Below are 16,289 nucleotides of genomic sequence, written 5' to 3' on the forward strand. Positions count from 1 at the left end.
GGGGGGTCATATATTTTTTGGCCTCAGAAAAGTTGGGGGCCAAATAAAATCAGCTGCCAGTTGGGGAACCCTGACAGGTCTTGCAGCTGTGCAGAGAGGAAGGTTTCTGTGAAATCCATAAACATTTGAATGGCAAATACAGTATAGACAGTAAGTGGTGTAATCCAACCAAAGTGGGAGAATGACTGGGCACGATTCAAAGTGTCACACAAGTTAATGTCATTGATAAACATTTGTGGAAGTTACAAGGTCCACATTTCATTTCAATATCTCATTCCATGTAGGAAACCGCTGTGTTCATTAGTTCTTCAGGAGCAGTACTCTCACCAACCCTTCCACAGTACTGATTACCCCAGGACTGTATCATCAATTACACAACCATTAATATGTAGGTTAGAAAAAAGAAAACAATGATTCAAAAGACAAAATGGGGGCCCAAGGAACACATTTACATTTTGTGCTGTTGTTGAATGTATTCCACTGAAGTAGACAGGAGTATTTCAAAATGTTTCAGCCAATAGATGAATTATGAGGACAGGCCATTCAAGAGCAATGCGATTATGTGGCAAGAAAATAAAGCCTGCTAGGGATGTGCACCTACCTTGCAATTATCTTGTCCCTTAGAATTTGCCCTTTCGGGTCTCGGAAATATAAGAAGTCCTGTATTATTTCATATCATACATGAATGTGATATTTTGTAAACATACACAAGTTAACATATACTTGAAAATTAATTGTTCTGGAAAAAATGGTAAAACACAAACGTTTGGGGTTGATGTTGGGTTCTAGGGTTTGAGTTATGGATGTGTGTTTATAGCTCTTTACCCCCATCATGTGGCCAAATAAGAGTACATCGTGTGTATGTACTGTACATAACAACGGATGTGACGAACACGTAACTGCGACATTTTCCGGTGTTGTGAATTCACGTGGAGTATTTTAAAGCAAACGCGATCAAACACACGAGTTGTAATTGCACACGAGTGAAGTCACCAAAATGAAACAAAAGGAAGGAGTAATGTACGTTGTGGTATTTTATTATTGTATAGTTAACGTCAGTTGCTAGCCATGTCGTTAACTATCTAGCTAGTAGCTACTGTAGTCTTCTAAACCGTGTTAGTTTGAGATCTTCCATCAAACGAAATATACTATGTCAAAGCATCTGTTGTTTCACTCAAGTGTCACGGTGTCTATAGCTGAAATGTTTTCCTGTTGAATGACTATTTCCTCAGAAAACCTAAGACGAAGAGGGCTAAGCGCTTTCTTGACAACAGAGCTTCCAAGCTTACAGAGAACGTCAAGAATGCCATGATCATGAAAGGAGGCAACACCAGTATGATTGTCACTCAGGCACTGAAGGACATTGTACGTTTTCTCACGGTCGACCCTCCCCTGCCCTACCATAATATTGAAGATGGTCAAAGTTTGAGTGCCAGATAGCTAGATAACTCTGAATACATTTTTTTTCTCCAGTATGCCCTGAAGAAACCAAGTGCTGTATTGTACAAAAAGTAAGTGATTGATTTTTAAAGTACCAGTGAAGCCGTTTTTATCTCTCAAATCAGTTCTAGGTAACAAATAACTACCTTACTGTGATTGTTTGAAATGAAAAGGGTAAAAAAAGAAACAAATAGCTTCTTAGTAAAGGACTCCTATGCTAGGACTTTCTGTGAGTGGAATATCTGAAAATAAGTTGTTAATTGAAGAGGTTTGGAGCTCTGTTGTTGGTCTTTACTAATTTACCGCCTGGTGACGTTATGGAGCCAGATACCTGTCCATATGTTGAACGTACGTGTCTTTAGGATCATAAGAAGATCCATACGCAAATTGTTAAGATCATAAGAAAAGCCATGCGTGAAACATGAACGTAAACGTAACATGTAATCTGTCAACAAACACCATGTTATGATTACAGTCTAACATTATAGGTATTATAAATAGGTATCCTGCACGTTTTCAAGTTGTCTCTATTAGTCATTTGAATTTATTTCACATTTTAGGTAGCTAATGTAGTGGATTTGTCTAGATGCACTATCTATATTATGCCTACACCTGGCGGATTGAAGCATCAGTGTTGGATCTCCACAGCATGGACAAAAACTACATTTAATTTGTATGAACATAAGATCAAACAACAGACATAAACGGAACAAGTTCCACAGATGTGACTAACAACAATAGAATAATGTGTCCCTGAACAAAGGGGAGGGTCAAAAGTAACAGTCAGTATCTGGTGTGGCCACCAGCTGCATTAAGTACTGCAGTGCATCTCCTCCTCATGGACTGCATTTTCAGTCCAGCCTCTCTCAGCCTATTGCGGACAGTCTGAGCACTGATGGAGGGATTGTGCGTTCCTGGTGTAACTCCGGCAGTTGTTGTTGCCATCCTGTACCTGTCCCGCAGGTGTGATGTTCCGATGTACCGTTCCTGTGCAGGTGTTGTTACACGTGGTCTGCCTCTGCGAGGACGATCAGCTGTCCCTCCTGTCTCCCTGTAGCGCTGTCTTTGGCGTCTCACAGTACGGACATTGCAATTTATTACCCTGGCCACATCTGCAGTCCTCATGCCTCCTTCCAGCATGCCTAAGACACGTTCATGCAGATGAGCAGGAACCCTGGGCATCTTTCTTTTGGTGTTTTTCAGAGGCAGTAGAAAGGCCTCTTTAGTGTCCTAAGTTTTCATTACTGGGACCTTAATTACCTACCGTCTGTAAGCTGTTAGTGTCTTAACGACAATTCCACAGGTGCATGTTCATTAATTGTTTATGGTTCATTGAACAAGCATGGGAAACCGTGTTTAAACCCTTTACAATGAAGATCTGTGAAGCTATTTGGATGTTCACTAATTATCTTTGAAAGAAAAGGGGACGTTTCTTTTTTCGCTGAGCTTATCTCTGGGTGATGTCCTCAAAATATGACTAATTCAAAATTGCACCATCCCATTCTCTGGCCTCTGTCGGTAATCATAACCAGTAGCATATACCAGGAATAATAAATCATAACCAGTAGTATCTTCCAAGAATAGATGCTTGGTGAATCTATAAATTATGTATGACCACAGGAGTTTTTGCCACTCCGCAATAATTTTTTTTTATAGAATATTTTTATATTCATTTCGTCACTCAATCTTGCCAAAGCATATCCTGTAGGAGGGTTTAATATGAATTTAAAGTAATTTGATATGATTTATATAAATCGTTTCATGAAGATATAGACTGAAATGAACACGGGAGAGGTAGGCTTAGTGTAGCATTAGTTTATTCCCACACTTTACAATAACACTTGTCTTAGGTAGTCTCCGTGCAGGTTTTTCCCTCCATCGCGACACTGCTGCCCAATTGAAGAGCTTGTGCAGCACCACATCTCCGTGCAGCACCATAGCAGCATGCGCGTTCGGAAAAGCACCGCTCAGCCTCAGAAGATGCACTTCTGGAGGCGTGGAGTCAGGCCTAGATTAGGATAAACTTACTATTTGCCTACTAGCCAAATAAAGTGCAGAGCCTGTGTGATGCGTGCAACTCGTCATTCCAACATATTTGAACATTTAATTCATCCGTCAGTCAGTCAGTATGTCATCCATTCTGTCATTTTTCTGAGTTGCAATAGGAACTAAATCAACGAGAATAGAAGTCTTATCCATTTGTTTCTTGAAATCCATATGTATTCAAAATGATCTACATTCTCAAGTTCTTTAGCCTATCACTTTAATAATTCAATGTTTAATTTAAGCCTATCCAAATAAAAAAATAGGCCTTCAATTTGTAGGCATTGCAATTTAGGCTATCAACTCTTTGTGCTTTATAATTGTTTTTATTATAGGGCTCCCATAAAAAAGAGATCCTAGCTCACAGGCCTCTAAATATAGCCTGTAAATACATTTTAAACAAAATAGTTGAAGAATCACATGCAGTGACTAGGGAAAACAGATCTGGCAGTAAGAGTAGATAGTCTAAACCATTTGAGATCCCTTGGCTATTTCGCTCAGGACATGTTATAGCCAAGACTTAATAAATATTGTTTTGTTAAATGTATTGATATGGATATAGCCTTTGCATGATGGGGTTATGCAATGAAAATGCTCTTATTCTGGCTGCAATGGTAGTGATTGTGTAGCCGTAGCAAGTTTGCTAGCTAGCAACAAGCAAGGGATAAGAATGTTGCCTCTGAACTGAGCATGGCAACAATGGCAACAGAACATAAAAAACCAACAACTGGGTTGGGTCTCTAGCAACCAGAATTGTCTTATTAAAATGATATCAATGAAAAATAAGATTCTACTGCTAATTGTGTGCTTTCATATTGTTTTCTTTGGCAACTGTGGTACACTACATGACCAAAAGTATGTGGACACCTGCTTGTCGAACATCCCATTCCAAAATCATGGGTATTAATATGGAGTTGGTCCCCCCTATTCTGCTATAACAGCCTCCACTCTTCTGGGAAGGCTTTCCACTAGATGTTGGAACATTGCTGTGGGGACATGCTTCCATTCAGCCACGAGCATTAGTAATTTCGGGAACTGATGTTGGACAACTAGGCCTGGCTTGCAGTTGGTGATCCAGTTCATCCCGATAGGGTTGAGGTCGGGGCTCTGTGCAGGACAGTTAAGTTTTTCCACCGATCTTGAGCACTGCATCAGATGACCTGGCCTCCAATCACCTGACCTCAACCCAATTGAGATGAGTTGGGATGAGTTGGACCACTGAGTGAAGCAAAAGCAGCCAACAAGTGCTCAGCGTATGTGGGAACTCCTTCAGACTGTTGGAAAAAGCATTCCTCATGAAGCTGGTTGAGAGAAATGCCAAGCCAGTGCAAAGCTGTCATCAGGTCAGAGGGTGGCTACTTTGAAGAATATAAATATAATTTGACATGTTTACCACCTTTTTGGTTACTACATGATTCCATGTGTTATTTCATAGTGTTGATGTTTTCTATTATTCTACAATGTAGAAAATTGTACAAATATAGAAAAACCCTTGAATGTGTAGGTGTGTCCAAACTTTTGACTGTATATGTATTAAAGGCCGACCGATTCTGATTTTTTTTTTGACGCCGATACTGATTTATTGGAGGGCCAAAAAAAGCAGATACTGATGAATCGGCTGATTTAAAAAAAGAAAAAACAAGTTTTATTTGTAATAATGACAATTACAACCACTGAATTAACAACTTATTTTAACTTAATATAATACATAAATAAAATCAATTTAGCCTCATAAATAATTAAACATGTTCAATTTGGTTTATATAATGCAAAAACAAAGTGTTAGAGAAGAAAGTAAAAGTGCAATATGTGCTATGTAAGAAAGCTAACGTTTCAGTTCCTTGCTCAGAACATGAGAACATATGAAAGCTGGTGGTTCCTTTTAACATGAGTCTTCAATATTCCCAGGTAAGAAGTTTTAGGTTGTAGTTACTATAGGAATTATAGGACTATTTCTCTCTATACCATTTGTATAACATATACCTTTGCCTATTGGATGTTATTATAGGCACGTTAATATTGCTAGTGTAACAGTATAGCTTCCGTCCCTTTCCTCGTCCCTGCCTGGGCTCGAACCAGGAACACAATGACAACTGCCACCCTCGAAGCAGCGTTACCCATCGCTCCACAAAAGCCGCGGCCCTTGCAGAGCAAGGGGAATAACTACTCCAAGTCTCAGAGCGAGTGACGTTTGAAACGCTATTAGTGCGCACCCCGCTAACTAGCTAGCCATTTCACATCGGTTACACCAGCCCCATCTTGGGAGTTGATGGGCTTGAAGTCATAAACAGCTCAATGCTTGAAGCACAGCGAAGAGCTGCCGGCAAAACGCACGAAAGTGCTGTTTGAATGAAAGCTTACGAGCCTGCTGGTGCCTACCATCGCTCAGACTGCTCTATCAAACCATAGACTTAATTATAACATAATAACAATAACACACAGAAATATGAGCCTTAGGTCATTAATATGGTCGAATCCGGAAACTATCATCTCGAAAACAAGACGTTTATTCTTTCAGTGAAATACGGAACCTTTCTGTATTTTATCTAACAGGTGGCATCCATAAGTCTAAATATTCCTGTCACATTGCATAACCTTCAATGTTATGTCATAATTACGTAAAATTCTGGCAAATTAGGCGACCCAAACTGTTGCATATACCCTGACTCTGCGTGCAATGAACGCAAGAGAAGTGACACAATTTCACCTGGTTAATATTGCCTGCTAACCTGGATTTATTTTAGCTAAATATGCAGGTTAAAAAATATATACTTCTGTGTATTGATTTTAAGAAAGGCATTGATGTTTATGGTTAGGTACACATTGGAGCAAGACCGTCCTTTTTCGCGAATACGCACCGCTTCGATTATATGCAATGCAGGACACGCTAGATAAACTAGTAATATCATCAACCATGTGTAGTTAACTAGTGATTTATGATTGATTGTTTTTAAAAAGATAAGTTTAATGCTAGCTAGCAACGTACCTTGGCTTACTGTGTTCGCGTAACAGACAGACTCCCCGTGGAGTGCAATGAGGCAGGTGGTTAGAGCGTTGGACAAGTTAATTGTAAGGTTGCAAGATTGAATCGCTGAGTTGAGAAGGTAAAAATCTGTCGCCCCGGGGCCTCCCGGGTGGCGCAGTGGTTAAGGGCGCTGTACTGCAGCGCCAGCTGTGCCACGAGAGACTCTGGGTTCGCGCCCAGGCTCTGTCGTAACCGGCCGCGACCTGGAGGTCCGTGGGGCAACGTACAATTGGCCTAGCGTTGTCCGGATTAGGGAGGGTTTGGCCGGTAGGGATATCCTTGTCTCATCGCGCACCAGCGACTCCTGTGGCGGGCCGGGCTCGGTGCACGCTAACCAAGGTCGCCAAGGTCCGTTTCCTCCGACACATTGGTGAGGCTGGCTTCCGGGTTGGTGGGTGCGCGCTGTGTTAAGCAGTGCGGCTTGGTTGGGTTGTGTATCGGAGGACGCATGACTTTCAACCTTCGTCTCTCCCGAGCCCGTACGGGAGATGTAGCGATGAGACAAGATAGTAGCTACTAACAATTGGATACCACAAAAATGGGGTAAAATTATTATTGTTTAAAAAAATCTGTCGTCCCTGAACAAGGCAGTTAACCCCATTCTTAGGCCGTCATTGAAAATAAGAATGCGTTCTTAACTGACTTGGCTAGTTAAATAAAGATTAAATAAAGGTGTAAAAAAAACTTGGCCAAATCGGTGTCCAAAAATACAGATTTCCGATTGTTATGAAAACTTGAAATCGTCCCTAATTTAATCGGCCATTCCGGTTAATCGGTCAACCTCAGGAAAAATCATGTTTTTGACTGCACTGGGCCTTTTCTCAAGTAGGAGAACTGTTATTATTTTAACCTATCCATTATTGTGGTAGTTCTGAAATTATTGTATTTAATCTTCATGTTTTATTTTCCCCCTGTAAACATTGGATATTTATAGCAACTTTGGCATAAAGGACTGACTATACTAAATAATAACAAAACATAAATAGTCCATCTATTGTTGGTACTTGAGAAATGTTTTTATCCTGCATGTAAACTAAATGTTGTCTTTCCTTCTAGGAAAAATATAACCAGGCCATTTGAAGATTCTTCATCATTGGTCAGTTAACCAGAGATATTAATGTCTTCATTACCCTCAACTGTTTTGTTTAACCTGAGAATTCTAATAGTTTTTGATTCCTCTAGTTCCTAAATATACAGTAGAGTGAGTGTTTCAATGTAGTAGTCCTGGTTCAAGGGACATTGTTGTTGTAGCCCTAGCACAACACTGGAATTATTGTGGAATCGGGTGTGTAGTGCTAGGGAACACACAAACATTTTCTCCTCTTTGGGTCCGCAGGACCAGGATAAAAAGCACTGCAGTGGTGTACTAGTTAGCATCACATTAAAATACAATGTATTCATTGCACTGCCATTTCCGATCACTAATATTTTCTGTCTACAGGAATTCTTCTCGAAGAAAACGGATAGCTCGCTGTTTTTGTTTGGCTCGCACAACAAGAAAAGGCCAAACAATCTGATATTTGGTAAGCATTTTTTTATTCTATCAGTGGGAGACTAGACGTCTAGTAATTTTCACAGCAGATAAGGGTTTGACCTTGTTTTTCTCCTTTCCTTTTTGCTGATTACAGGTCGTCTGTTTGATTTCCACGTGCTGGATATGATTGAGCTGGGCATTGAGAAGTATAACTCCTTGAGTGCGATCAAGGTGATGTTTCTGCAGTTCCTATAGTCATTTGTAGTTGCGTTGTTTCACATTGTTGCATGATACCACTTATGTGAGTTCTGGATGTGTCAATAAGATAAAAAATAATAATTTAAGCAGTGCCTTCAGCACCACCTGATGTTCTGTACGTTCTTAATCTCTACGAATCTTAGTTTAAAAGATTTGTCACGCTCACACTGCTACAAAAAAGCCAAACGAATACACCTCCTTGGTCTTTCAGTGGTCTGAATGAACAACTACAAATGAACTATTTCCTCTTAATCAATCAATCAAATGTATTAATAAAGCTCTTCTTACATCAGCTGATGTCACAAAGTGCTGTACAGAAACCCAGCCTAAAACCCCAAACAGCAAGCAATGCAGGTGTAGCAGCACGGTGGCTAGAAAAAACTCCCTAGAAAGGGCAGAACCTAGGAAGAGACCTAGAGAGGGACCAGGCTATGAGGGGGGTCCAGTCCTCTACTGGCTGTGATGGCCAAGATGTTCATAGATGACCAGCAGGGTCAAATAATAATAATCAGTGGTTGTAGAGGGTGCAACAGGTCAGCACCTCAGGAGTATATGTCAGTTGGTTTCCTCATAGCCGATCATTAAGAGTATCTCTACCGCTCCTGCTGTTTCTAGAGAATTGAAAACAGCAGGTCTGGGACAGGTAGCACGTCCGGTAAACAGGTCAGCGTTCCATAGCCGCAGGCAGAACAGTAGGAGCTGGAGCAGCAGCACGTCCAGGTGGACTGGGGAAAGCAAGGAGTCATAAGACCAGGTGGTCCTGAGGCATGGTCGGTCCTAAAGCTCAGGTCCTCAGAGAGAAAGAAAGAGAGAGCATACTTAAATTCACACAGGACACCGGATAAGACAGGAGAAATACTCCAGATATAACAGACTGACCCTAGCCCCCCGACACAAACTATTGTAGCATAAATACTAGAGGCTGAGACAGGAGGGGTTGGGAGACACTGTGGCCCCGTCCAACGATACCCCAGGACAGGGCCAAACGGGCAGGATATAACCCCACCCACTTTGCCAAAGCACACCACTAGAGGGATATCTTCAACCACCAGCTTACCGTCCCGAGACAAGGCTGATTATAGCCCACGAAGATCTCCCCAACGGCACAACCCAAGGGGGGGGCGCCAACCTGGACAGAAAGATCACGCCAGTGACTCAACCTACTCAAGTGATGCATCCCTTGGGATGGCATGGAAGAGCACCAGTAAGCCAGTGACTCAGCCCCTGTAATAGGGTTAGAGGCAGAGAATCCCAGTGGAGAGAGGGGAACTGGACAGGCAGAGACAGCAAGGGCGGTTCGTTGCTCCAGTGCCTTTCTGTTCACCTTCACACTCCTGGGCAAGACTACACTCAATCATAGGACTTACTGAATATATGAGTCTTCAGTAAAGACTTAAAAGTTGAGACCGAGCCTGCGTCTCTCACATGGATAGGCAGACCATTCCATAAAAATGGAGCTCTATAGGAGAAAGCCCTGCCTCCAGCTGTTTGCTTAGAAATTCTAGGGACAATAACGAAGCCTGCGTCTTGTGACCGTAGCGTACGTGTAGGTATTGTGGCAAACCTCTTCAAGGTTAGGAGCGTTTGTCACAAACTAAGTGGTAAACTGTCACCAAATCACCCAAGAATGAGAGTTCTTTCGAACAGGACAGTACCTGTGTGTTTGTTTCTTCGTCCTGGTCCACCCAGGCCGTAGGCGAGGTCAAGGATAGCAGGGTTCGGTACACGAATCGGGTTCTCGGTAGGTCCAGGTCCAAACGCCAACAGGTAAGTCCGAAACAGTCCAGCTCATACACGGTAAATCCAGCCAATCTCTATTGTCTCTTTCTCTATTGTTCATAGATCCTTCCAGCACTCTCTTCTTCTCTTCCTGGTTTTTCTTGACCCTTTATCTGTGGGTTGGCTCCACCTTCTGAGGGTTCCCCTTGCTTCTGTGACTTGTAGTTTTGGTGGTCGACCATTTTGTGATCTGTAGTTCTGACAGGGGTGGCCATTTTAGTGATCGGGCAGAGCCCGTTTATTAGTTCTGCTCTCACATATCTGCCATTTACCACTCGACCCCCTTCTTTGCCACACATCTCTCCCCCTAGATCCAACCCCCTAGGTCGGGCTACCGCAGCAAAATATGCGTGCATGCGGGATAACCCATCCACGTTTCCCATTTCCTTCCCTGCTCTGTTTCAAGTCAAAATGAAACGGTTGGAGACTCAAAAACCACCGCATCACCCGAGCGTTCTTCTCTTTAGCCCTATGCATCCAGGTGAGTGGGGCATGGTCACTGATGAGGGTGAAGTGGCGCCCCAGCAGGTAGTATTTCAGGCTTTCTAGAGCCCACTTTACTGCCAGCGCCTCTTTCTCAACGACTGAGTAGTTGGTTTCCCGTGGTTCCAGCTTCCTGCTTAAAAACAGGATGGGGTGTTCCACCCCTTCTACCTCTTGGGATAGCACTGCTCCCAAGCCGACCTCTGAGGCATCCGTCTGAACCATAAACTCTCTCTCAAAGTCTGGTACCACCAGCACTGGATTACAGCAGAGAGCCTCCTGTAATGTCCTAAATGCTTTGGTGGCCCTTTCATCCCATTTGACCATGTTTGGCCCTCTGGCTCTAGTCATGTCGGTAAGTGGGGCGGCCACTGTGGCATAACTTGGGATGAACTTCCGGTAGTAACCCGTCAGCCCTACGAAGGCTCGAACCTGCTTCTTATTTACGGGTTTCGGCCATTCTCTAATGGCCTTCACCGTCTTATGTTGGGGTTTGATTAACCCTCTTCCCACAGTGTATCCCAGATACTCTGTTTCCTCTAACCCCACATAACACTTGGCAGGGTTTGCCGTGAGCCCTGCCTTTCTAAGGGCGTCTAACACTGCCTGTACCCGGGGTAAGTGGGATTCCCAATCTGGGCTGTAGATCCCCACGTCATCTAAATAAGCTGCGGCGTATGCTTTGTGCGGTTTTAGGACTTTGTCCATGAGCCGTTGAAAGGTGGCTGGGGCCCCGTGTAAGCCGAATGGCATGACGGTGTATTGAAACAAACCGTCAGGTTTTGCAATGGCTGTCTTTTCTTTGGCCCTGAGGGTCAGAGGAATTTGCCAGTACCCTTTTGTCAGATCAAGAGCCGTAATGTACCGAGCATTACCAATTTTCTCCAGTAGTTCATCTACTCGGGGCATGGGGTAGGCATCAAACTTGGAGATTTCATTTACCTTCCGAAAGTCGTTACAGAACCGCAAAGACCCATCGGGCTTGGAGACCATCACAATTGGGCTAGACCACTCACTATGTGACTCTTCGATCACTCCAGCTGTCAACATTTTCTCCGCCTCTGCTCTAATCGCGGCCCGTCGAGCCTCGGGTACCCGATATGGCCTCATACTCACTTTTCTCCCTGGTAGGGAAACGATATCATGAGCCGTAACCTCAGTTCGGCCAGGTACCTCTGAAAACACATCTCTGTTCTTCTGGATCAGGGTCTTCACTTCCTGTACTTGTGCTGGGGACAGAGTGGGTGAGATATTTACTTCGGCTGTCTCCTGAGTGTGTGTGGGGTATGTGACCATTAGTGTTTCTCTCTCTCTCCAGTACTTCATATGGTCCTTTCCATGTGGCCAGTAGTTTACACTCTACCGTGGGGATCAGCACTAACACCTTATCTCCCGGTTGAAATTCCCTTAGGGTAGCCTGCCGGTTATAAGTGTGCCGCTGGTGCTCCTGTGCTTGTCTCATGTGCTCTCTGACGATGGGCATGACTGTGGCTATCCTGTCTTGCATTGCCGTGATGTGCTCTATGACACTAATATACGGGGTGGATTGGTGCTCCCAGGTTTCCCGGGCGATGTCTAAGATTCCCCGGGGATGCCTCCCATATACCAGCTCAAAGGGAGAAAACCCCAGCGAGGCTTGAGGAACCTCTCTAATGGCAAACATCAGATACGGCAACATGCAATCCCAGTTCTTCCCATCCTTATCGATTACCTTCCTGAGCATTGACTTCAGGGTCCGGTTGAATCTCTCGACCAGCCCGTCCGTCTGAGGATGGTAAACCGATGTCCTCAACTGTTTCACCTGCCACAGTTTACAAAGGTCTGCCATAATTCGGGACATAAAGGGGGTCCCCTGGTCGGTAAGGATCTCCTTTGGAACCCCTACCCTGGTGAACAAGAGCACTAATTCCTTTGCAATATTCTTGGAAGCCATTGTCCGAAGGGGAATGGCTTCTGGGTAGCGAGTGGCATAATCTAGAATGACCAGAATGTATTGGTGCCCTCTGGCGGATTTGGGTAGTGGGCCCACTAAATCCATCGCTATCCTCTCAAATGGTGTTTCGATTATGGGGAGTGGCACTAACGGGCTTCTAACAGCTGGTCGGGGAGCTGTTAACTGGCACTCCGGGCACTCTCCACAATGCCGAGCCACTTCAGCTTGAATTCCTGGCCAGTAAAACCTCCTTACAATCCGATCTCGGGTTTTATCGATACCAAGGTGTCCACCCAGAATGTGCCCATGAGCTAGATCCAGTACTGTCCTCCGGTACCGAGTGGGAACCAACAACTGTTCCACCACATCAATCCCTATTTTCGAGACTCTGTACACCAAACCCTTTTTCATGATGAAGTGGGGAAAACTATTAGGCATCATACCAACATTTATGGGAGTACCATCTACAACCTGCACATCTGCTCTGGCTTGCTGCAGGGTTGGATCCTGGTTTTGGGCCGTCCCAAAATTAGTCAAGGAACCTGCCAGGTCTGCGGGTTCTAGATCGTCGTCCTCTGGATTCAGACCGACCCCAGCCCCACTAGTACCTGTGTGTTTGTTTCTTCGTCCTGGTCCACCCAGGCCGTAGGCGAGGTCAAGGATAGCAGGGTTCGGTACACAAATCGGTTTCTCGGTAGGTCCAGGTCCAAACGCCAACAGGTAAGTCCAAAACAGTCCAGCTCATACACGGTAAATCCAGCCAATCTCTATTGTCTCTTTCTCTATTGTTCATAGATCCTTCCAGCACTCTCTTCTTCTCTTCCTGGTTTTTCTTGACCCTTTATCTGTGGGTTGGCTCCACCTTCTGAGGGTTCCCCTTGCTTCTGGGACTTATAGTTTTGGTGATCGGCCATTTTGTGATCTGTAGTTCTGACAGGGGTGGCCATTTTAGTGATCGGGCAGAGCCCGTTTATTAGTTCTGCTCTCACATATCTGCCATTTACCACTCGACCCCCTTCTTTGCCACAGTATGTACGGCAGGACCAAATCGGAAAATAGATGCACGCCCATGTAATTATTTGTAGGTTAGCAGTAAAAACCTTGAAATTAGCCCTTGCCTTAACAGGAAGCCAGTGTAGAGAGGCTAGCACTGGAGTAATATGATCAAATTTTGGGGTTCTAGTGAAGATTCTAGCAGCCGTGTTTAGCACTAACTGAAGTTTATTTATTGCTTTATCCGGGTAGCTGGAAAGTAGAGCATTGCAGTAGTCTAACAAAAGCATGGATTAATTTTTTGACAAAGTTTCTGATTGTTGCAATGTTACGTAGATGGAAAAAAGCTGTCATTGGAACAGTCTTGATATGTTTGTCAAAAGAGAGATCTTAACACCATTTTAGCCACACTGTTTCCCTGTTTTTTTCCATTTTTTTTTCATTTTTGTTTTACTGATAAAAACATGCCAATACACTCTGGACTGCAAACAAGTGAAGTTGGTGTTACCTGTTATATCATAATCTTCCTCCTGTAATTTTATGTTCCGTTTCCAATGCATTGCAGAACAGCAAATGTCCCGAGGGGACCAAACCGATGCTGGTGTTTGCAGGGGAGGCTTTTGACCATGATGATGACCACAAACGCCTAAAGAGCCTTCTTACAGGTACAGTTTAGTCTCAGCTAAACATTTGAATTTGGTGTTAATCGGATGTCGTGAGGTTAATTTTAGTCCTACCCCTTCAGTTAGAAAAAAATTCCTCTAACTATACTGAACAAAAATATACAGTTACAGTTCATAGAAGGAAATCAGTCAATTGAAATAAATTCATTGTCCCCTCCAAATTCTATAAAAAATATATAGGCAGGTTTATGGTAGAGAAATTAACATTAAATTCTCTGGCAACAGCTCTGTTGGACATTCCTGCAGTCAGCATGCCAATTGCACGCTCCCTAAAATTTATATCTGTGGTGTTGTGTGACAAAACTGCACATTTTAGTGGCCTTTTTGAGATGTCACACCTGTCAGATGGATGGAATATCTCAGCAAAGGAGAAATGCTCACTAACAGGAATGTAAAAAAAAATTTCTGCTATCTTATTTTAGCTTATTTTAGCTCATGAAACATGGGACCAACACCTTTTTATTTATTTATTTAACCAGGTAAGCTAGTTGAGAACAAGTTCTCATTTACAACTGCGACCTGGCTGTTAACATGTCAACATAACATGTTGCGTTTATATTTTTGTTCAGCATAGAATTGTTTTGGGGGGAAACATACCTTCACAATCCTTAGTATTTCTGTAGGTTGTAATAATATTGCATTTCATGTCGGCGGTGCTATTGACCTTTTTTTTATTGTCTTGTCGTACAGACTTCTTCAGGGGTCCCGTTGTGCCTTCAGTGCGTCTAGCTGGTCTGGAGCATGTCCTGCACTTCACTGCTCTGGAGGGGAAAATCTACATGCGCAGCTACAGGTATGTCTGCCTGCTAGCAGCTAGACCATCTACCAATGTCACCTATTATTCATGACAGATTAAGGCTGAATTCCATATGATCTGCATCTTTCACCCCTGAAATGATCACTAGTCAAAACTCTTTGGGGTTCTCCAGATCTCTGTTGAAGAAGTCTGGATGTCGTACACCAAGGATTGAGCTGGAGGAGATTGGGCCGTCTTTTGACTTCGTCTTGCGGAGAACACACCTAGCATCAGACGACCTCTACAAGACAGCTCACAGACAGCCCAAGGCTCTGAAGGTATGAAACAACTAGTTGCAGTCATCTTTTTCAATCTCTTTCAAGAGTCATATGTTGAATGTCAAATTAGGTTTATTCTTTTTGAAAGTATCTTAATTGCACAATTGTATTGTGTGCCATTGGCCACATCATTTAGAAGTATCTATGTAGTAAAATTAAACATCAAGGCAATCAGTCCTCATGTTCTTTGTCAATTCTATTCTTTACAGCCCAAGAAGAAGAAGAACATATCCCATGATACCTTTGGTACCAAGTTTGGCAGGTTGCACATGCAGAAGCAGGATCTGGCCAAGCTCCAGACACGTAAGATGAAGGGTTTGAGGAAGAGGAGGGGCCCGGCAGCCGCTGCGGAGGGAGAGACGTCCTCGAAAACAGCCAAAGTAGAAGTGGAGTGAAGTCTTCCCAGGCTTTAAAGGACATTTCACGTCACGCTAACTGTGGATGTTGACCGATGTCTTCAGAATTATCATTAATCATGAAAGATTTACCCCCCCATACATGTTTACCTTCTGCAGGTATGTTTGTCAATGTCTCTTGTTAATGACATAAATCATCTTCATTCTGTTGCTCATTTTGCTTAATCTGGAAATGCTTTGTGTGAAAGGCAAGCCTGTCAGATGTATGTGCATAAGAAAATAAAAAAATGCGTAGTTTAATAAGATGTCATTGTTCTAAAATAACTCTATTTTCTGTATTTTAATCTCTACTTGTGCACTGCGGAAGCATTGTCTCAATGATTACATTGATTTTGTACATCTGTCTTGTGATGCTCTTTTCAGAGGTTTTACAATTGATTTGTCACATGCACAGTGAAATGCCTTTCTTGCAAGCTCTTTCCCAACAATGCCGTAATAAATATTGATAGTACTATAAAAGTAGAAGAATAACACAAGAAATAATAACACAAGTAAGCTATATACAGGATCAGTTCTAATACCATATTTACAATGTGCAGAGATACTGTAGGGGAAGATATGTATAGGGGTAAGGTGACTGGGCATCAGGATATATGATTGTGTGTTTAGTCAGTATGAAAGTGTCTGCATGTTGTAAGTGTGTAGCATAGTCAGTGCAAAATTAGAAGAGTCGATGCAGATTGTCTAG

At 43.1% G+C, this 16,289-nt stretch overlaps 1 protein-coding gene across 1 annotated transcript; it reads left to right on the forward strand.

The window, feature by feature from the left end:
* Positions 1–907: 907 nt before the first annotated feature.
* LOC135506043 (ribosome production factor 2 homolog) lies at positions 908–15,846 on the forward strand. Its single transcript, XM_064925411.1, has 10 exons — positions 908–1,020; positions 1,233–1,365; positions 1,474–1,511; positions 7,565–7,604; positions 7,950–8,031; positions 8,137–8,213; positions 13,994–14,093; positions 14,802–14,904; positions 15,041–15,185; positions 15,395–15,846. The coding sequence occupies exons 1-10, from the start codon at positions 998–1,000 to the stop codon at positions 15,578–15,580; spliced, it is 927 nt and encodes a 308-aa protein (XP_064781483.1). The 5' UTR covers positions 908–997; the 3' UTR covers positions 15,581–15,846.
* Positions 15,847–16,289: the final 443 nt, after the last annotated feature.

Source organism: Oncorhynchus masou, chromosome 19 (genome assembly GCF_036934945.1).
Source record: "Oncorhynchus masou masou isolate Uvic2021 chromosome 19, UVic_Omas_1.1, whole genome shotgun sequence".
Classification (NCBI taxonomy): Eukaryota; Metazoa; Chordata; class Actinopteri; order Salmoniformes; family Salmonidae; genus Oncorhynchus; species Oncorhynchus masou.

Bases quoted from the DNA above. Each gene is read 5' to 3' on its own strand.
- LOC135506043 (XM_064925411.1), top strand. From the start codon at position 998: ATGAAACAAAAGGAAGGAGTAAT. The intron at 1,512-7,564 runs GTAAGTGATTGA...CTTTCCTTCTAG, and splicing joins AGTGCTGTATTGTACAAAAA to GAAAAATATAACCAGGCCAT. The intron at 14,094-14,801 runs GTACAGTTTAGT...CTTGTCGTACAG, and splicing joins CCTAAAGAGCCTTCTTACAG to ACTTCTTCAGGGGTCCCGTT.